This window comes from Hemibagrus wyckioides, linkage group LG15, assembly GCF_019097595.1.
Source record: "Hemibagrus wyckioides isolate EC202008001 linkage group LG15, SWU_Hwy_1.0, whole genome shotgun sequence".
Lineage (NCBI taxonomy): Eukaryota > Metazoa > Chordata > Actinopteri > Siluriformes > Bagridae > Hemibagrus > Hemibagrus wyckioides.
The window spans coordinates 8,316,700-8,339,102 of NC_080724.1; the positions used below are offsets into that span (position 1 = coordinate 8,316,700).

A 22,403-nucleotide genomic window follows, 5' to 3' on the forward strand; every position below is an offset into this window, starting at 1 on the left:
TTTGTGCAACGACAATAAAGTCGACTATCTATCTATCTATCTATCTATCTATCTATCTATCTATCTATCTATCTATCTATCTATCTATCTATCTATCTATCTATCTATCTATCTATCTATCTTGTTACCATTTTAAGCCACATTAATAAGTGCTACTTTGTGTAATTATTCTGTTTGCGGCCATTTTAATTTGATGCCGCTCCGTAAATTGGAAAGGAAGTCACAATAATAAAGATAATATTTATTAATATTACTCAAGTAAGAGTAAATAAGACATGTGGTGAAACACTACTTGGGTAATTACTTTACATGTCTATCTTCTTCTTCTTCTTCTTTCGGCTTTTCCCTTCAGGGGTCTCCACAGCGAATCATCTCTCTCCACCTATCCCTATCTTCTGCATCCTGAACACTTACACCCACTAGCTTCATATCCTCATTTATTACAAACATATACCTCCTCTTTGGCCTTCCTCTTTGCCTCCTGCCTGGCAGCTCAGTGTCCAACATTCTCCTACCAATATACTCACTCTCCATCCTCCCTCTGTACATGTCCAATCTTAACCTGGCCTCTCTAATTTTGTCCCCCAAACGTCCGACATGAGCCGTCCCTCTGATGTACTCGTTCCTAATCTTGTCCAACCTTGTCACTCCCAAAGAGAACGTTAACATCTTCAGCTCTGCTACCTCCAGCTCTGACTCCTCTCTGTCTCTGTCTCAGTGACACTGCCTCTAAACCATACAGCATGGCCGGTCTCACCACTGTCCTGTACACCTTCCCCTTGATTCTCACTGAAATTTTTCTATCACACAGAACTCCCGACACCTTTCTCCACCCATTCCAACCTGCCTGCACTCGCTTCTTTACCTCTTTCCCACACTCTCCATTACTCTGGACTGTTGACCCCAAGTACTTAAACTCCTGTACCTTCTTCACCTCTATAATTGATGAAAAAATGTCCAAAAATGGTCAATATCTAAGGAGTGCATTTTTGAACAAGTAACCAAGTGAGCTATGATGAAGTGAAAGCCACCACCATGATCAACTTTATAAAAACAAAATTAATGTTAGCTAGCAAGTTACTTTATATTTTTTCTTGCTACGTAGTTAACCCTTCTAGAAAAAGATTCCTCTTACACATTATCCCGAGCGCTACATATACGCTGTAGCAACACAACAGGCAACCAGACATTTGTCTTAACATCTTATCTGTATGTGTTTCTGTAAATTGGATGTCAAGCAGGAAATGCAAACAACCCCCATGGCTTGCACAACTTGCAGATCATTATCATGGTATTTGCTTATGAAGGATTTTAATCTAGTGGAACTGGTGGCACCTAATAAATTGGTCCAAAAATATTACTCTGTTTGCACTGTTCTCAGATATTGTTGCTGCTGACTAAACGTTTAGTGCCTGAAGTGTAGCCTGTTTTATATAACTTTATATATTTTTATTGGGTGTCAAAATTTAATTATTTAAAATTTGCAAATATAGTATTTCAATTGGCTTATGGGGTTAAATAATTTTTTTTTTTACTCTGTAACAGTGCTAGATATATAAATATATCTTAGTATTTATAAATGCATTTGTATTTAATTATATTATATTATATTATTATTTTATTAGTATTTTTTATTATTTGTTTTTATTTAATTATACAAAAAATAAGTACCATTACATGCTCAAGTACATGCTCAAGTTTAGCAAAGAAAGCCATTCATCTTGCACAAAACTGTACAACACAAGAGTTATTTACTGCATGATAAAATACTTAACAAAAATACTTATCGTTCTATATCCACAGACTGTATTTCACTTATTTTAATAACACTGTAACATTTAATTTGATTCATGATTTATTGTGTGATTTAATTTAACATATTCCCTCACATTAACTTGGGAGAAAGTATTGTTTATTATGAATAATTAAGAGACAATTTGGTAATATGCGGGAAAAATGGCTTTACTTGTACCTTTTACAAATAAGTGACAGATATTACAACTGACCCCACTCTCCCCTATTGTTCTTTAACTTGTATGATTATATATAACAGATAAGAGATTATATATATATATATATATATATATTGAGAAGTGTACATGGCTAATAAATGAATAAATATATAAGGGAAGACCACGTGATTTGCCTTTTTGAGCTTTCTGTGTAGTTTAAGTACCTTTTTGGGAATTGCTTTGAGTATCAGTGAGGTATGCATGTGAGTGACATCATACAACGCTAAACCAAACCAAAAAAAAAAGTAGTTTTGGGGTGAGGGATAATCGTGGAACTGGCAACTGTCTGTATGTCAGTGAACAGAAAGAGCGTTAGGTCTTGAATAGTTCACGAGGTCACGTGGAGAGCAAGTGGTCCGTTTTGAGCCACGCCTCTTTAATGGAGGCTTTCACATCCTCTGAGCCGTTCAACAAACTGAAAGCGAGCTGTTTCGCTTGTCTACGACGGGAATGGAGACTATTTTAACTTTGAGTTGTAGTCTTAGCTAACAACTAGCGAGACAGGAGATTAAACTTTAAGCTTATTAAGATATTTCGAGAGACAACAACAGCTCAGTGAGGAAACACCTCTGTGTGCTCGTGCAGGAAGAGCCAATGCAACAACACAACTAAATAACTGACTGAATATCAGAGCAAATTAAAGCGATTAAAAACACTAAATCATTTTAACGTGCATTCACAGAGCAGGGCAGTGTAAGCTCTTGCATTAGTCTACACGGATCAATGTAAGAGATAGAAATACCCAGCTGTACTTCTGACAGTTTTCTCCAGAACATGTCCCTCAAATAATCTTAACCCTTTATTTGTTACATATACATTACAGAACAGCGAAATTCTTTCTTCACATATCCCAGCCTTGGGTCAGAGCACAGGGTCAGCCATGATACAGTGCCCCTGGAGCAGAGAGGGTTAAGGGCCTTGCTCAAGGGCCCAACAGTGGCAACTTGGCAGTGCTAGGGTTTGAACCCCTGATCTTCCAGTCAACAACACAGAGCCTTAACCACTTGAGCCACCACTGCCTCTTTTTCCCTGCGCCTTTTTCTTTTCCCATGAAATGTCTATAGCAAAGGAATAAATTATACACACTTTCAATATACTTTCCTCCTTATGCTCCCTATTGATATTACAGTAACTACCAGCTGCCTATGACCCAGATGAAAGAAAGGCTACAGGTCTGAAATTAGATCCATCATGTCAATTTTCCACAATTTGGCCTTTACTGTCTTCTCCAGTGTAATCCACCAATTAAATATTCATCTCCTATAAATAGACTGTTACTATAATGAAGATTGCACGACAGGGTCTAAAATGTTCAGTGCGTTTTGTTTAACTATTACATTCGACGTGATGTGACTTAAAAAAAACCCCCACTGGATTAAGATATTTGATATAATTATTTGAGGGTATACATACTCTCACAACTAAAAAGATCTTTTTACACCAAATACTTAAAAAACAAGTGTGACATATAGGCCACTCTGTGAGCTGTGGTTACCCATAAACCCTTTCTCTTTGACACTATCTACTTTTGCTACTTTTACTTCTGCCTATCCAACACACTTTATTCATATGAAAATCTTATTGAATTTTACTGAACTTGATGAAATTTTCCTTTTGAAAACTGTGACTTAATGCAATTTAATGTTTCACACAGGGTCATGAGGATCACAGGGCCCTCTTCCTTAATCTGTATTTAATTTCAATGTATTTGTTTTATTCAGAGCCCATGTGTTTAGTGAAATAAAGCTCATGTTGCTTTTATAGTATAATTTCTCTTTGAAGCAGATTCGCCATTTTATTGTAGATCCTGATGCTAACTGTGTACTTTTAGTTTAAGATACAATAACATAATATAAGACAGAACTCTGTTAATCCCGAAGGAAAATATTTTGCCAGAGACTGCTTTAGATTACAAGAAAAATAAATGCAAATGACATATAAATGAAAAATAAATAAAATAATCTATATATATAGAAATGTTATTGTAACATAAAATATAGTCGAAAATATAAATTAAATATAAAACATGAATGAAAAATAAATATATTTTAATTTATAAATATTCTATATATACATATTGCCTATAATATGATATTGCACATGGCAAGGTATTGCACATGGTATGATAGTATGATATTGCACATGGTATTATATTAACGTACATTGTGATTATTGTGGAATTTTGATACTGTCAGTCTTCATTTGTTCAGCTCTGCTCCCTTCTGAAAGGGGAGGAGTTATAGAGTTTGATGGCCACTGGTAGGAAAGGCCTCCTGTGGCATTCTGTGGTTGTCTTCGGTTAAAATATGTTTAGTACTGTTGTATAGATTTTGAATTATTTGACTTCACTAGCTAGACAGAATTTAAGGGTTACATACTAACCAGAATATCTTATTTCACTAAAGAAAAGTCGGAAGAGTTTTGCTTCAACCTTTCTAATCTACTAAACATACTTATACCGACCAGGCATAACATTATGACCATTGACAGGTGACGTGAATAACTCTGATGATCTCTTCATCATGGCACCTGTTAGTGGGTGGGATATATTAGGCAGCAAGTGAACATTTCGTCCTCAAAGTTGATGTGTTAGAAGCAGGAAAAATGGGCAAGCGAAAGGATTTGAGCGAGTTTGACAAGGGCCAAATTGTGATGGCTAGACCACTGGATCAGAGCATCTCCAAAACTGCAGATCTTGTGGGGTGTTCCCAGTCTGCAGTGGTCAGTATCTGTCAAAATTGCTCCAAGGAAGGAACAGTGGTGAACCGGCGTCATGGGCAGCCAAGGCTCATTGATGCACGTGGGGTCCGATCCAACAGACAAGCTACTGTTGCTCAAATTGCTGATGAAGTTAATGCTGGTTCTGATAGAAAGGTGTCAGAATATACAGTGCATGATGGGTCAGGGCTGTTTTGGCAGCAAAAGGGGATCAACACAATTTTTGGCAGATAATCATAATGTTGTGCCTGATCGGTGTATGTAAACTAAATGATAATTAAATAATTAAATAACATGCTATTTCCAGAAGTCTAGTAAACAAGGGGGGAAAAGCTTGTGGCAAGTAAATTGGTACTATACTGAAGATATTTTCTGTTGTTATGTAAGCGTTTTTAGCGTTATGTTTTTAGTGTGAAGCTGCATGTATCGTCTTTTATATAAGGAATTTTCTTGCCTTTCTTGGCATTTTACAAATGCATTGTTTCATTTCACTCATATAGCAGCATTTCTCCACGGCTGGTAAATACTTACTACTTGGTCAGCACCAACCAGCATCTTTGTATGAGTGAAGATAAAATAAGGCATGTGATTTCACGTCAAAGCCACTAGATGTCAGCATTGCATGAGAAGTAAGCGCACAATGACACAAGGAACTGTTTTAATGCAATAAAACGAAGGGTTAAATACAGGGTAATATATTTTCAGATTTCATTTTAAACTTGTAAACCTGTGTATGTGTGGGCTGTCTCTGGTCCCATACCCCACAATGATTTTTTAAGCAAAACTGTATAACTACTAATAAAATAAAACAAATATTACAAGCGATTAGCAATTTGCTTTATATCTTTGGGGTTGTGGGTTCAATTTGTGCCCTTATCTCATTTGTGCAGGGTTTGTGTGTTCTCCATGTGCTTGAGGGGTTTCCTCTGAATGCTTTGGTTTCATCCCCAGTCCACAGACATGCGTTGTGGTCTGATCAGCATTTCTGAATTGTCCATAGCGTGTGAAAGGATGTTGTTCTTTATTTTCATTCAACTTCAACTTCATTTTGGTTAAAACCAGACCACCAAACTCTAAATAGTCTTATTTTCCTCCTTTCCTGCAAATGAAAAATAATGAATGCGCAATCCACACAGTTAGGTGTGTCTCATTAACAAGAAAGCATTTTAGCTTTCATTTCAGATGAATCTCAAAACAGCTGTTGCTTTCAACACCCTCGCACCAGAGCACTTGTTAAAGCAGCCTTTATGTTTAGCTTGGACTTGACACAGTCAGTAACCTCCACAAGCCTATTTCCATTGCACAAGCAACAAAAACATCCCAGTAAATGTGTCATACACGAGTGTGCTCTATTAGGTGTCAAGAATGTGGTAGCTGACGAGAACCGCGCTCCCCGTGCTGCGAGGGCATAGATTTGAAAGCTTTGGAGCAGATGTGAAAACATTAGTTTTTCCAAGCTGACATTTATTTATGTCTTTTTCCACTTAGTGTGTGGGTTTATGTGCCGCCACCACCGTCTGCCAGCCTTTTGCTTGTTGCCCTTGCCCTCCACTGAAACTTTGGAGTTCAGAAATAGCTCGCCAAATCAAATGCTGTTTTATCGATGACCTTTTACATGCTGGAATTTACAGAAATGTCCAAATCTTTTGCAGAAAATTCCATATCATTCCATCGATTCTTTAAGGACAGTTTATATTAAGGTGCAGAAGGTCACGAGATTGCATTTAAAGCAGGGTAGTGTACCTTGTAGTATAAAAACAGTTGAGTCTACTCCATTTTAACCCAACATTAAGGATTATCATGTCTTTTAATGTCAACTTCCAACTTTCAAATGAAAATTGAAGTCTCTGAAAGTCCTTTATCTTATGTCACACAAATGTTTTACCAGCTCTTAGCTGTAAACAGTTTACTCCATTCGTTTGGTATCCAGAAATTTACTGACTCGTCTATGTCCCAGAAGGGCTTGTTCACTTGCTGAGTGTACATCCTCTGTTCAAAATATTGACACTCCAGTTCCATGTTAGGAAGTGGCTGCACACTGAATCCAGCTCTTATTCCATGTTTATTTGTTCTCTTTTATTTTAAGGTTTACCAAATAAACTTTGCTTTGTATCATTTTTTTAAAGACATCAGGTTATTTTTAAATAGCTCGAGTTAAATTCCCATAAATCTATTTTTACTGAGAGTCACAAAAAAAACCCACACTGGACTAATGAATCACACAGAAACAACAATCTACAATGGAAAAGCATGCTGTCTTTATGGTATTTTTCAGGCACCAGTGCAAGAGCTGGAAATAACCCACTGACTTCTGGAAAGTGTGTTGAACATTTGTGTTCATTCTTATGGTCAAGTCACACCTTTCCCGTGGGGGGAAAAATGCCTTAGGTTTTTCTCTGTCTATAAGACAAATATATTTTTGTTTTGTTTCTTTTCAGGTTACACTTTGAATGAACTTATATGAACTAATATGCATCTGATTCCATTCACATGAATGTTTACTTATAACCAGACTAACTTGCAATTACTATACATACTACTAGACTTGTATGTATGATCCCAAGAATGCCATGGTCACAGTGAAATGTAGAGATGAGAGTATAATAATAATAATAATAATAATAATAATAATAATAATAATAATAATAATAATAATAACAATAATAATAATAATAATAATAATAATAATCCCAGAACACACTGAATGGGGTGCCAAACTGTCACAGGACACAATTACAGATCCATTCACACACTACAGACAATTTAGAGATGCCAATCAGCCTGCAATGTATGTCTTCGGACTGGGGGGGGAAGCTGGTATACCCTGGAGGAGACCCCCAAAGAACAGGGCCATGCACACAGGGTAGAGGTGGAAATCAATCCCCCAGCCCTGGAGGTGCAAAGCAAACATACTAACCACTAAGCCATTAATGTTGGTGATTTGTAGTGTCCAAATATTTTCACCCTATCAACATGCTCATGTGTATGAATATATACCCTTTTGCTCATCATTATAAGTACAAAGTCAAAAGATGATATCATATCTGATTCAATAATCATCAAATAATCCCTAATGAACTCCCAGAATCTGTGACTTCATATTCTCTAATGAATCCCAGAATCTTTTGCTTAATAATGACGAGCTCCTAGAATCTCTGACTTCAAAACTCCCAGAAATTCTGAGATAATCCCTATTGAAACTCTGGCTTGAAGATCTGAAGATCAGTCACTTTGAATGGTCTGGTCAAAGGTTGCTTAATGTCAGTTAGACTAAATTTCACATTTCCCTTTTTTCTTTTCTTTCTTTTTTTTTTGCAAGACTGTAGAATGTAATGGAAAAAAAAAACAGGAAGGAAATAAATAGGTAAACAAACAAACAAACAAACAAACAAACAAACAAACAAACAAACAAACAAACAAATAAATAAATAAATAACATGAAAAAAGGGGAAAAAAGAAAAGAGTGAGAGTGAGAATACAAGTAATATAAATACTCTGAGAAAGTGGTAATGCATTAAACACTTATAGCAGAGGCAAGTAGGGGTGTGTGTGTGTGTGTGTGTGTGTGAGATTGCATGAGTGTATATATGTATATGAATCACATTTTCCTGTGTGAGAGAGAGAGAAAGAGAGAGAGAGAACACGTAATAAATCTAAACCACAAGGTATCCACATTCTGGTCTGATGATTTCCCACCACATAATACCACTGTTATACTAGGAGAAGTTCTCCAGACTTTATTAAGTAGACAAGCATCTCTCATTTGGTGCTTTTAGTGAAACAACCCTAACAAAGGTGTGTGGCAATACTGTAGTAAAAATACAGAGATGTTTATGGCCGAATCTCAAATTTCCTTTCTTTAGGTATGGATATCATCTGCATTTCATTATGTTCTATAAAGGGGACATCACTCGAAAGTGAACAGGAAAACATTTAGGATTTGCCCTAAGTTATACCAAGTGATGATTGTGCCTCTTAAATCCACCAGCAAAAGGACTTTAGAGAAATGGATTCAGAGCAAAGAAATGACTTCAACTACAAGACATTAATAAGGATGTCTGTGTGGTTGCATTAGATTTATTGATCTGCACTAAAAGGGTAACTAATTTCAGCTCAACACAGCTCACATGGCAATTTTTTTTTTTTTAATGGAGAATTATGGGTAATTCTCTGAGCCAAGTGGTACCAGTGAAAAGGGCTATGTATGAAATGCCAAACATGAAGCTATTTAAAAAAGTGTGTGTGTGTGTGTGTGTGTATTATTTGGCAGAGAAGGGAAGCTAGTATTAATTTCTGTCAATTCTGGCACAGAGAGCCAGATTGGTACAGTGGATTTATACATCAGTCTTAGCTAGAAATGTACTAAATTGAGGATTTTAATGCTGTATATAAATGGTTAAATTGTATTAAAAGCAAAGAGCTACAGATCCAAATTTTCCAAATGATTCTGAGTTTGAGTTTTCATGTTTTAGCACCAATGTTAAATGTTAGCCATGCAGGAACAGAAAAAGTAAAAAGAAGAAGAAGAAGAAGAAGAAGAAAAAGATGGTGAAATTATCCTTGATGGCTTCACCCAATACGGCTTGCATGAGCTTGTGCAAATATACGCACACCCTATTGATACATGTTTTCTGTGAATAACAGTGATGCAACGTCCATAAAGCTTTCAATGCAGGTGGGTGTGTATGTTTCTGGGTGTGTGTGCCATCCTGCAGAGAGCAGGTACCTTTCCATGCCTGCGTCATTAGTTGACCCCTAACCGAGACACTGGCCTTAATCACACATCCAGGGCTTTCCGGTGACGCTTCTGCGGCCTTTTCACATGTCTTGATAGAATGTAAGGAATCCTGGGACTGTTTCCTCTCTGCACAACAGGCTGCCGGCTAATGCTTGGCAAGTATATCTCACCATATTGGACAATGGCTTGTCCACATAACTGTGCACATCTGGGATACAGCTGGGATTAAATGCTTAGGAAAAGAATTCCTCCTTATGTCAAAAAAGGCTGTTATATTTTGCCATTCAACAAAACAATGTATAAGAATGATGAAGAGATACTTTCCTTGCTGACTCTAGGACACAAGCTCAACAATATAATTGCTGCCATACAGACCTACCAGATACTTGCCAACCATTAGACGTCATTAAAAGACAAATTTTTCCAAAAGCAAATATTTTTGGGTTTCATAAACGTTGCTAGATATTATGTTGTGCCAATTCTGGTGGATTGACATGTAAGTGGGTTTCCTCTATTAATCAGATCATATTAGTTGGCTACCTTCATGCAGCTTTTTGGGGTCATAAAAAACATTGGAAATTTGGTCTTAACAAGAAATTTCAAGCCTGGGGAGAACACCAGGGGAAGATGATGAAAACTGAGCAACATCACACAGAGAATCAGGAAAGTTGGCATGTGAACGCTACCACCACCATTAACTTTGCCAAAGAAAGCACAAAGAGGCACAGTGTGCAATGTAAGAATGCAAAAAACTCTGAAAGTGATCCTCGCACAACACTTTCAGAGATGCATCCAAGACTCAATGATCACCTGGGTTTGCACAGCAGGTATGTTCAGACTTCAACTAACATTTCCTTACTGTTTAACCCCACTGCTGTTTTTGGAACCTTATGTAAGAAAAACCCCTTCAGTAAGAAAAAGCACATTTGCACTATGCTGTCACATTAGATTTCACTCTACATATGTAAGTGATAAGGGTGGGGAATAGACACACAAAAAAAGAGTGGATAGGCATCTGTTTTTAATTCACTCTCCTTATTGACTTTGGTTCAGAAGTGTTGCAAATATGAGGATAATCACATTCTTCTGTTCTTTTACGCAATTCGAGAGTCTTGTTTATAATACTTTAGGAGTGAATGAGCTAGTGTCTAGGAAGGACTGACTTGTATTTTGTCTGGTCTTACATACCGATTAATCAAAGTGCTCCTCTAAGTGTGGGAACTGAGTGTCTGGTAGGATATAAAGTTGATGAAAGAGACTGAGGTAAAAAAAAAACAAAAAACAAACAAACACACCATAGGCCAGTATTTTGTATGAGCCACTGTGCATTTATGCTTAGATCCTAACAACAAGTTACGGCAAATTGGGACACGCTATTGCTCTGCGTGTGATGAGTTTGCATGTTCTCCCTGTGCTTAAGGGGTTTCCTCAGGGCACTTTGGTTTCCTCCCCTAGTACAAAGACATGCATTGTAGGCTGATTGGCATTTCTAAATTGTCCATAGAGTGTGAATGGGTGTGTGAGTGTTTGTGTGTGATTGTGCCCTGTGATGGACTGGCACCCTGTCCAGGGTGTCCCCCATTTTGTGCCCAGAGTCCCTGGGGTAGATACAGAGCAGTCCAGAAAATGGATGGATGGATGGATGGAAGTTACAGCAAAGTGTATGTATAAGATCTTCCTCATGGCATGCAAAGTTGACATGTCTTAACTGTGTAAAATTTACGACAGTTTTAGAACAGAACAATCAGAACAATCCATCCTTCATTGTGACTTCAGGTCATCCTAACAAGATTTTTTTTGCCAAAAGAAGGGTCAGTTGCTATAAATATATAAATAAGGAGTGTTCCAATTCACTTACTGTTTTATTGTGATTAATTCAATTCAGTTCAATTTATTTGTATTTACAATGGACATTGTCTCAAAGCAGCTTTACAAAGGCTGTCCCCACAGATCCATCCACAGCATCAGTGAGCCCCACCAAGCAACAAGACTCCAACCAGGGGTAGAGGCAGTGGTCACACTGGAAACTCAGAACACTGGGAGCTCAGCAGTGGGATGTATAGCTTGACAGAGAAAGACAGAGAGAGAAAGAGAAAGATATTAAGTATGCTTGTGATCATATGGTGTTTAAAGACAATGTAGTTTATGTGTAAGGTGCAGGCAGGGACTCCGGCAAGACTAGCTATGACAGTATAACTAAAAGGGAGAGCCAGAAGGTGACAGACACGAAGGCTTCCCGGGACATAAAGCGTCCAACCACTTCACAGTCAGCAAACCTGAGTGACTTACGAGGGTGGTAAGGCAACAGCATCCAAACATCCCAGTACACCAAACACTCTATGCCCATGAACCTTCCAGATCTGGACTTTTCTCAGTTCTCAGGGACTTGCTACACATGTCCCAGTGTTGACTTTTCTTTTCAAATAAACAAAGTTTGACAATAAGTAATTGCTTCTTCTAGAGAACATGCCTGAATGGACAAAGCCAACTAGTTGCAGTAAAGGCCTCAAAAAGGATTTGATGTTTTTCAGTCTTGACTCAATCATGTTTTTATTTGGACTTGATTTTGACTTGGCCTTGACACCTTTAATAATTGGTCATGACTTGATCTCAGCTAGTCCTGGACTTGGATGTGACAGTGGACTCCCAGTAATAAATCAAGCGGTAGTTTTCCTTGGCCACAGGCTGGCATTATTGAGGATGCATGTTTTGTGCCTTGAATCTTTTACCTAGGAAATTGCATGTGGTGTACTGTACCTGTAATTAGCTTTTAGAGTGGAGGTCCTTAAGGTCCAATAATGTTCCTTAAAAGGTTTCCAACCCAGTAACAAGGACAATTAGATTATTACATTTAATCTTCATTTTGGCAATACTGAAAGATTCGAGTAATATAACTAAACAAATACAACCAAAGAAAAGTCTTTTTTTTAAATGATTTGCAAAATGTAATTTAAAAAATTCTAAATTGTTGTGAGGAAAAAGTAAGGACACCCCCAGATTTATTTGTACTTAAAATGGATAAAATGACCTACAGGTGTATTATTAGAACATTGTTACAGTATTTTGAAGGAGGCCTTTTGCCTTATTTAAACCTCAGACATTTAGCTTGGTTTGCTCTTAATTGTTGAAGTGAGAGGTATCACCACAGTGAGATCCAAAGAGCTCTCTGAGGCCTTCAGAAAGAAGATTGTTGATGCTTATGAGTCTGGAAAGGGATATAAAAAGAACTCAAAAGAATTTGTAATAAGCCATTCCACTGTCCAGAAAATCATTTACAAATGGAGAACATTTAAAACAACTGAAAACATGGACAGGTCAGGCTGTCCAAGCAAATTCACCCCAAGAGCAGACCACAAGATGCTTAAAGGCGTCTCCAAAAACCCTAAAATATCATCAAGGGACCTACAGCAAGCTTTTGCTATGGTTTATGCCAAAGTGCATGAATCTACAATTAGAAAGAGACTACACAACTTTAATTATTATGGAAAGTGTGCAAGAAGGAAACCTTTGCTGTCTAAAAAAACATGAGGGCAAGACTGAAGTTTCCCAAAGAACACAGAGACAAAGGCCAAGACTTCTGGAATAATGTGCTTTGGACAGATGACACCATAACAGGGCATGTTTGGGGTAAACCAAATACAGCATTTCAGCAAATGAACCTCATACCAGCTATGAAACATGGAGGTGGAAGTGTTATGGTTTGGGGATGATTTGCTACAACAGGACCTGGCTAGTTCACCATCACAGAATTCATTATGAATTCTACATTGTATCAGAAGGTGCTTGAGGAACATGCAAGACCATTTGTCAAAAAAACTGAAGCTAAAGTGGAACTGAACCTTGCAACATGACAATGACCCAAAACATACCAATAAATCCACCAAGGACTGGCTGAAAAGTAAAAAAATGGAGAATTCAAGTCAAAGTCCAGATCTAAATCCTAATAAGATCTTGTGGGGTGATTTGAAATGGACTGTGCATGCAAGAAACCCCCCAAATATCACACAATTGAAAGAATTCTGCATTGAGGAGAGGGGGAAACTTTGTTCCAGTCGATGTCAGAAACTGGTAGATGTCTCATTGAGGTTTGCCCTATTAGGGCATAGGGTGTCCTAATGTTTTCCTCAGGTGAAATATTTCTCATTTTTGTTTATTTCTTTTGTTTAATAAGTGAAAACAAAGATATTTTGTTGTTTACATGCAATTACATCTCTATCATCTATAGGTAATTAAAACAAGATCAGAAATTGACATGTTGACATTTCTTAATAAAGAGCTGAACATTCAATTGGGTGTCCTAATTTTATCATGACTGTATATCTGAGACTGTGTGGCTACAGTATCTTTGGGGATTTTCTCCAGGTTCTGTGGGTTCATATACCAAACATGCAGCATCGAACAGTGTTTTAAGAAGGATTTTTTTAAAAAAAATTGTGTATCCATGTTTTTCCAAAGCATATTTCAGTCCAATATTATATTCAGTCTGGGCAATGTTTATCTATAACTGTGTCCAACAGGATGAAATGTATAGGACAAATAATATTTGAATTTCCTTGTCCAACTTTCTATGTTTTTTTTTGACAAAATAATGAGTCAAAAGTTCCCTAACATTAGAGGACAAAATGCTTCACAACGGATGGTCTGCTTTTTGAATTAAGATGTCTTTATGCCAAGACTGCCCTTCACAGTAACACTCCACTATTCTGGGACATTCCAAACTTGTGAGTTTTGGAAAGTACAGCAAAATAAACCTGAGAGCTAAGAGGACCAAAGTTCTGAGACCAGACCACGTTCTTGACTTTTGCTGTATCTGGCAGACCACGTGTGTCCCATCTGGATTAGCGTAAGGTGAATTTCCGCTGTCTGTGTCTATATTTAAAACAGTGTTTCAAGCCAGTCAATGTGAATTTTTATATGGTTATTTGCCTGGGCACTTAATTTGAACAAAATGTGTAAAGGTTTTTGGAAATGGAGGCTATCACAGGGAGTTTTTTTGGCATTTCAACATAGTAACTATTCAAGAATGTAATGTCTGAGTCACTTTTACTTGTTTTACCAACATGGGCATTACTGTAACTGTAATGTATTGCCTGTAAATCCCTAGTATCATATGATGGGAAATCATATGTCCAAAATTATTATTATATTGCTCTTTGTTTTCACTTTCAGTATCTTTAATATTTGCCTTCTGACTAAATTTGTTAGCTGTCATAACACTGACTCAAATTCACATTCCAGAACACTTAGGAATTGCTCCTCACCTAACCATAAGCATTTATTAAATACCGGTCCTAAGACAAGTCTTTGAAGCCTCGCCACCTTATCGGACTCATTTAACAGGAACGTGTCGTGGCAGCCAAGAACAAATCCCATTGCTGCGTCTGCTTTTGCTTCACAGCTTGTTTTTCGGTGTTTAAGTGTAGCTGTGAGGAGGAAAGAAGTGGAGCGCGGGACCTGGCCAGCAAGGATGTGGAATTTGAAACATTTTCTCATTACTGGCCAGCCAGTGTTTACACCACAGACAAGCCGTGACATCAGAGGGGGGAGACTTTATAAAAGTGAGTGTTCTCAGAGCCAGCCAGTGAGCAAACAGCAGCCCTAGTAGCTCAGCATACTGCGTTGAGACAGTGGGATGGACAAAAAAGTGCAAAACACATACTCTCTGCTGGCACAGGCACTACTGTTGTACCTGTGCTCCCAGGTGAGAAGCTCTCTCTCCACCTGATACACTATCTGGGAGATCTGAGGTGTTGAGGTAATTCATTCATGCTGCTTGTTTAACTTTTGCCAGTTCGGTTGGGATTAAACAGTGGAAGTTGAGTATGATGGAATCTTGTTTTTTTATGATTAAGGTTGGGTTATAGATATTAGTGTTTATTGTTTTGTTGAAATGTCTGCTTTGTAGTGAATCTCTGCTAATATCAGTTGGATCAGGTTGTTGTGTGATTTATGTATAGTACTGATTATCAAAGCTGTACTGATCTTTTGTATCTGATCTAGTCTGATCTAGAACCAAGTTTTGGTCATTTTTAATTGAGAGCATATTTTTATTGTCTCTAGAGTCTTGAAACTGTTTTAAGGAGGTTTCTTGTAGCCTTCTTAAGCTTCAGCATGTCAAAAACTTTGGTAAACTGGTTGCTGCCCTTGTTTATTTGGAGAACTGAGCCTGGATGGCTGGGCAATTCTGTAATAAACATCTGAACTGGACTGAACTGCTTTGAAGACAAATATACTCAAAGAAGTCCTTGATAATGAGCTAATTTAAACTGTGACACTGAGAAACTTGGTGGTTTCATAGTAAACCACATCCTTGTTCCATCTTTAGGTATGCTGTCAACAGTGCACCAGCTCGTGCCAGTGTCCCAGCTCTGTGCCAGTCTGCCCTGATGGCGTCGCTGTCGTTCTGGATGGATGTGGATGCTGCAAAATGTGTGCACGCCAGAAGGGTGAAGCCTGCACTGACATACTTGTGTGTGACAAGCAGCATGGTCTGGAATGTGACTACAGTGCCAGCTTCCCCGGAGATCCAGGAGAGTGTGTCAGTGAGTAGCGAGATTTCCTGCCTTGTGCTGAACACCATGTCTCAGTGTACATCCAAAACAGTCTTTGTAAACAGAATTAGGAAGCACAGAGCCAAGGAGGAGGACAAATAGGGCTACTGTGTGAGGATTTACCTGCACCGGCCCTTGCTCAAAATGTCTTAACAACTTTCTTGCTCTTGCTTCATTTACACTGTTGAGACTGAGAGTGAAACTGTATGAGCTTTATAATCATTCAACCTAATACCAAAGTAAAATAAAACATAGAAAATTAAATTTTGTTCATAGAAAAAAAAAAGGTAGTATATCCCTATCGGAGTGATATATATACTATAACATTATTTTTGTTAAAATAGATGCTACATTATTAATTAAAATGAAGAAGGTCATATTTTACCTATGGTAGCTTTTTAAAACTATAAAAAATACTCAAATTTATGTCTGGTATATTCTTTACATATCATACAGATGAATAACAGCTGATACGACTGCCAGAACTGAATTAATCACACCACATGACCAATCAGATTTGAGAATTCAAAGCCCTGTGGTTTACGGTCAATATGACAAAGGGTATTTTTGATGTTTTATATTTCCATGTTGGGTGGGGCATGGTGGCTTAGTGGTTTGCATGTTTGCCTCTCAGCTCTGGAGTTGGGGGGTTTAATTCCTGCCTCTGTGTTTGGAGTTTGCATGTCCTCCCTATGCTTTGGGGGTTTCCAAGTACTCGGATTTCCTTCCCCAATTCAAAGTCATGTGTTGTAGACTGTTTGCCATCTCTAAATTGCCTGTAGTGAATGTGAGTGTGTGATTGTGCCCTGCAATGTGTTGGCACCCTGTCCAGGGTGTCCTCTGCCCTGTGCCCTTAGTTCACTGGGATAGGCTCCTGGCTCCCTAAGATTATTATGTTATATTACATTGCAAATTCATATTGTCAGATAATTACACACAGCGTGTCACATTACATTAGTTTAGACATCCAGTGTTCATTTTTGTAAAATGGTTGTCATTGTGCTCATTATTAATACTCCAAAGGTGCTTAGAAGGTGTTTATTTCTGTACAAATTCATATTCAGGAACATACAATACATCATTTTATCCCTTAGTATATTTTTGTGTGTCCCTTTGCTCTATATTTTGTATTTGTATTAACATGCCTTGTCTCTGACACTCAGGTCAGGAAGAGCTGGGATGTGAGCTGAATGGCAAATCATATGTGGATGGTGAGGTTTTCCAGCCATCCTGCAAAACTCAGTGCAAATGTTCAGGTGGAGGAGTGACCTGCGTGCCCCTGTGCCCTGAAGATGTCCGCCTGCCCAGCTCAGACTGCCCATATCCTCAAAGGGTCCAACTGCCAGGAAAGTGCTGTAAGGAGTGGGTGTGTGAGACCACGGACAACAGTGTGCAACAGGATGTTCAAACAGGTGACATCGAATAAGGCCAATTTATTGTCCTTTCATCTGTATTTACCTATAAAGCCTAATGTGGTCTGGACTATGGCACAACAGGAGCAGAGTCATCAGCATATGCTTAAACTGAGCTTTGCAACTACATGGAGGTGAAAAATAACAGATCATCTCTATACTTTGTACTTTGTAATGTACCTCATTAGAATGACCAAGTAAGGAACAAGCCATGATAGGTCATGAGGTCATTGGAAAACCGTGTCATGTGATGTGGCCCATTGCAAAGTATTTTCTATAACAGCTCAACCCATGTTTTATTCCTCTTATACCACAGGTGATCTTTTAGGTGATTACTTTTTTATTCCTTTTTATTCACATTTAATGAAAAAAAGTTAGTTCTTGCTATCGCTTACTTTATCGCGGCTAGTAAGGCAAAAAAAAAAATGCAGCTAGTCAAATCCCTCCACTTTGAGCATTTTTCTGTGACAAACCTTACTGTTAAAGGACTATTGACAAACGGAACTTCTTCCAAAATTTAATATATGCATTCAATTTTAGGAAAAATGTCACTAATATGGCGAAGTCCCTCAAATTAGGAAAGTTAGGCAACGAACTGACCAGTCAGAAACAAGATTTCATGGTGCTGTGGTATAGCAAATAAAAAAATATCTAACTGATAATCTGTATTTAAGCAACTTCCATTAAAATAACACTACTATTTTTCAATTACAGATAGTGAGGCCCTTTAAAGAAAGTCACATCATGTTTTCAAGATAGTGATTTTTATAAGTGTGTATCTGGTGGCACATTCTCACTTCTCTATGGAATTTTTTTTATCAGTCCTAAAAATATTGATATTTTTTTTCTCAGTTTCTGCACAAACCACAGTTGCAGGTTCTATCTAAGTGGTGTTAGTCACATAAGAGTCTGAGTTTTTTAATGTGGGATCTGAAGCATTTAGCTGAAAATGTCTTGCCAAGATGGAGCTGAACCGCCCAAACAGCGTCTGCTTCCAGGAACTTTCCATGATTCATAACCGGACTCGTGTTTATGCAAGCCAGCAATTAATGTCGAAAACCAGCCATGGAGAGGACATGAGGAGGCTGGCAAAACTCTTGTTACTATGGGGACATCTGGAAATTTAAACAACGTCACACAAATCAGGCCAACAGCACAGTCAGACAGAGCAATATTAGCAAATGAACCGCTGATTATTATCAAACTTTCCATTCTTATCTTTTTCATCAGATTCTAATAAAAGCAGAGCTAAATCTATTATCTACCAACTAAAGATTCGGTTATTTATCTTGAATCTTCTAGTAACCACAATGAAACAACACGTAATGCTGTAAAAAAAAGAAAAAAAGATTAACATGTTTAACGAAATAGTTACTTTCCTATAACAAGACATTATTTCAAATAAAATCCATGGAGTTCAAGTAAGATTCTACGAAACAAATAAGATCCTAGAAGACAAACTCAAATTCATTAGGATTGTTTTGACAAGGGATTACTATCATTTAGTTTCAGCAGTTATATTTACTTTTTAATATTTGAGTACATTTAAATGTATGCACTGGTTTACATTCACTTAACTACTTTTTTCAAGTAAGATATTGACACGTTAGCTATATTTTCATTTAGGTATAATTTATCACCCTTTTCCCACCCTTGATAGCTATAGTCCCCTCTGATGCATAGGAATGGCAAGGACAAAGCAAAGGTGCCATGTTATTAAAGTTATCTGGAAGTAAATAACAGCTGAAATTTTGATCTATCATCTCATATTCATGAGATTTTTTTTATATAAACTCAAAATGTTTTCAGTGTAAAAAATACACTAGACTATATATAAATATATACACTAAAATAAAAGAATTGGTCTTCTTGTTCCAATACTTTGGATGGTAATGTACAAAAGAGAGGAACATACAGGGCTGAATTGAGCCCAAAATGCCAGTTCATACAAAATGATCAAGGTTCTTTAGTAATTAAATTAAGCTCTAAAATTGATCACCTATTTCTGAGATTTATTTTTGGGTCTCAAATCAGTTTGTTAGTTGCTTTTACTGCATTACCAGCTTAATAATTCTGATAAATGTATTATGGTTACAGCTTACAATGAAGTCCAAGTGTTGCCTGCACTTCCTGGGTACAAAGCAAGCCCCAGCTTTAACTGTATATATCAGAGTACAGAGTGGAGTGCTTGCTCACGTACCTGCGGCCAGGGGATCTCCACACGTGTGAGCAACCAGAATGCAGCCTGCAGATTTGAGCAACAGATAAGACTGTGTATGATCCGACCATGCCAGGCTTTGCCATTCCAAACACCAGTGGTAAGACATGATTTATTTAACATCTGTACTGACACTTTTACTTTTTATTGTTGTGATTTTGGGGTGCGGTGGTTTAATAGATAGCATGTTTGTTTAACACCTCACACCCCCCTGTGTGCACAGAGTTTGCATGTTCTCCCAATCCTTTAGAATTTTCCTCCAGGTACTGCTTTTCTTTCCAAAGACATCAGTTGTAGGCTGATTGGCATCTCTAAATTGTCCGTAGCATCCTAGGTGTCACCTGTCTTGTGCCTCGAGTCCCTTGAGACAGGCTTCAGGCACTCCATGACCCTATGTAGGATAAGAGGTTCAGAGAATGGATGAGATTGTTGTAATTATATCCAAATTGTAGAAAGAATCATCCACATGATGCATTACTCCCCACTTGATGTTTTAAGCCATCCTATGCATGTTTTTTTTTCTGAATTAGTGGCCAAGGACATGCAAGCCGAGCTACAGGTCGAATGTTTCCACACGCCTCATCCATCAAGGTTGCTACAGCACACAATTTTACCGTCCACGTTACTGTGGCCTCTGCACTGATGGCCGATGTTGTACGCCTTATCTGACCCACACCGTCACAGTCACCTTCCGCTGCCCAGGAGGCCGTCTGTTCCCCCAAGCTGTCATGATGACTAGGTCCTGTGTTTGTCATTACAACTGCCCCAACAAGAGGCTTGATCTGTGGGGATAGACACTCTCATGCACTGATTCACACTAAGTCCAGTTTGAAGCCTAGAAAGAATAGCACTTTGCACATACCACAGTATTTTTTTTTTTAATCCTGGGCCACTGGGCTGGAGTTATACATCAGACTTCCATTAACTGGCTTCTTTCTTGCTTTTCTCCTCTTTCACCAAATCCACCAATGTCCAGCTATTTAACAAGCTCCAGCTCAATGGCTAGCAGTGACAACATGATGATGAGTCTTCTTTGGCCAATTTTTGTTCAGAATTTGTTTTTAATCCAAGCCATTAGGCAAAATTGACATTCTTTGGCTTCTCTCTTCTTTTCATCAACGCACTTACTGTGGGTCTACTATGTTTTTTTCCATCTGCTCCTCTCTTCGGTTAGGATCTAACTGAATGCTCATTGGGTACAAACTCCCACAGATTTAGAATATTTCAAAATTTATTTCATATTCTGTGATTCATCTGGGTTCTGTTGGATTCTGTTAACTCACTGCTGTGTGACAGTGTAATAGCTAATCAGTCTAATCGCTCAGTTCAAATCTATGCCTGTTGGAGACCACATAGTTGGCAGGACCTTGGCATCTACCTAATAGCCCTAGTCTCTGATGTGTACCTGTACATTATGTCATTACATATAACAAGCTTGCAATTACACATAGATTTCTTCTGGCCTTGCTTGAGATAGTAGTGGACTGGCCTGATTCTTCACTTACAGCCTGTGTATATAAAATTAGTCTTTTTTATTATGGTCAGAATTTCATATTTCTATGGATTTGAGAAGCAAAGAGAAGCCAGATTCAGTCAAGATGTTCAGATGTCTTACCCATCTCTCTTAGGTTTATATGATGGCAGCTATTAGTCTTGATTGCTTACAGCTTCTTATGTGATTTAATTTCAATCACTTGTACGTTTACTGCCACTTAATGTTGAATACTTTGAATTTAAGTTTCAGTTTGTAACTCAAGTAGCAGTGGCAGCCCGATCTTTAGATTTTTCATCTCATACGGACACCAGAAAACTTTTTTTCCCTCACAAACTTCATGTGGTTGAAGTATGATACTTTTCTTCTTTAAGTATTGTATTGTTTTATTGTTTCTGTAAATCATTCATCCCCACACAGACCAAGTTCAGTAATCCTAAGATGGTATATTTCCATTCTATCAATTTATTTTTAACTTTACTAGACCAGTGAAGATATAAATCTAATTTTAGAGACTTTTATATCCAGGTAGCCACTTCAATAAGCGCTTGGGTAAAATATTTTATAACCTTGTAAAGAGACACCAACTGTTGTGTTGTGAGACCCATTATTTTTCTCATGTAATTTGCTGTACATATTTGTAAATGCACTTATTACATTATATATATATTGGTTTATAATTTATGTGTCCTCAAGACATTATAGATTGCTTGTCTGAGTCAAAACAGGCGTTTTATGTTTTCTTTCTTCTTGAGAATGTGTGCTAAGGTCAATGCACAACATAATCATGCAAATGTTGGTGTGTTGCAGCAAACTCAAATAAATCTCAACTTAGTTTGGTTCAATCAGCTTCACAAAGGTTCAATCAAATGCATTTAAATCAAAGTATAAATCCCAAGACAAAGACATGTAATTCTTGCTGGCTAATAAACCATGACCCATGAGGTAACCATGAGGTTAGATGCAAATTCTGTATCAGAATGCTACATTTCTTGTAGATTGGTCCACATATTTACCACATTGTCAGCAACAGCCTAGGAAATATAATGGATTGGTTCAGAAGCAGTTATTACCTTCTATAGATCTATATCTTAGGCATATGTAGGTGCATAGGTGCTTGTGGTGTCTAAACAATACTTTTTTTTTTACTAGTCTGTGAGAAAATGTTCAGTTGTTCTTGTTACCCATGGTAATCACATGGCAGAGAGTGAGAGAGAAAGCTTGGGAAAAGATTTTAAAACCGCTGATTTGAAATACTCATA

The 22,403-nt window shown here is 37.7% G+C and overlaps 1 protein-coding gene across 2 annotated transcripts; it reads left to right on the forward strand.

Moving 5' to 3' along the window:
• The first annotated feature begins 15,014 nt into the window (after positions 1–15,014).
• ccn5 (cellular communication network factor 5) lies at positions 15,015–21,479 on the forward strand. 2 transcript variants are annotated; one of them, XM_058410598.1, is made up of 5 exons: positions 15,015–15,169; positions 15,794–16,010; positions 17,183–17,431; positions 19,529–19,749; positions 20,180–21,479. In XM_058410598.1, exons 1-5 carry the CDS (start codon positions 15,101–15,103, stop codon positions 20,441–20,443), a joined length of 1,020 nt encoding a protein of 339 aa, XP_058266581.1. In that variant the 5' UTR covers positions 15,015–15,100; the 3' UTR covers positions 20,444–21,479. The 2 variants fall into 2 exon arrangements, with proteins under 2 accessions (XP_058266581.1, XP_058266582.1); XM_058410599.1 differs by having other exon boundaries at positions 15,055–15,223.
• Positions 21,480–22,403: the final 924 nt, after the last annotated feature.

What these genes read in the sequence shown, in the direction of transcription:
- ccn5 (XM_058410598.1), top strand. Translation starts at nt 15,101, where the DNA reads ATGGACAAAAAAGTGCAAAACACATACTCTCTGCTGGCACAGGCACTA. An exon ending in AGATCCAGGAGAGTGTGTCA is followed by an intron (nt 16,011 to 17,182) that starts GTGAGTAGCGAG and finishes TCTGACACTCAG; the next exon opens with GTCAGGAAGAGCTGGGATGT. An exon ending in GCAACAGGATGTTCAAACAG is followed by an intron (nt 17,432 to 19,528) that starts GTGACATCGAAT and finishes TTATGGTTACAG; the next exon opens with CTTACAATGAAGTCCAAGTG.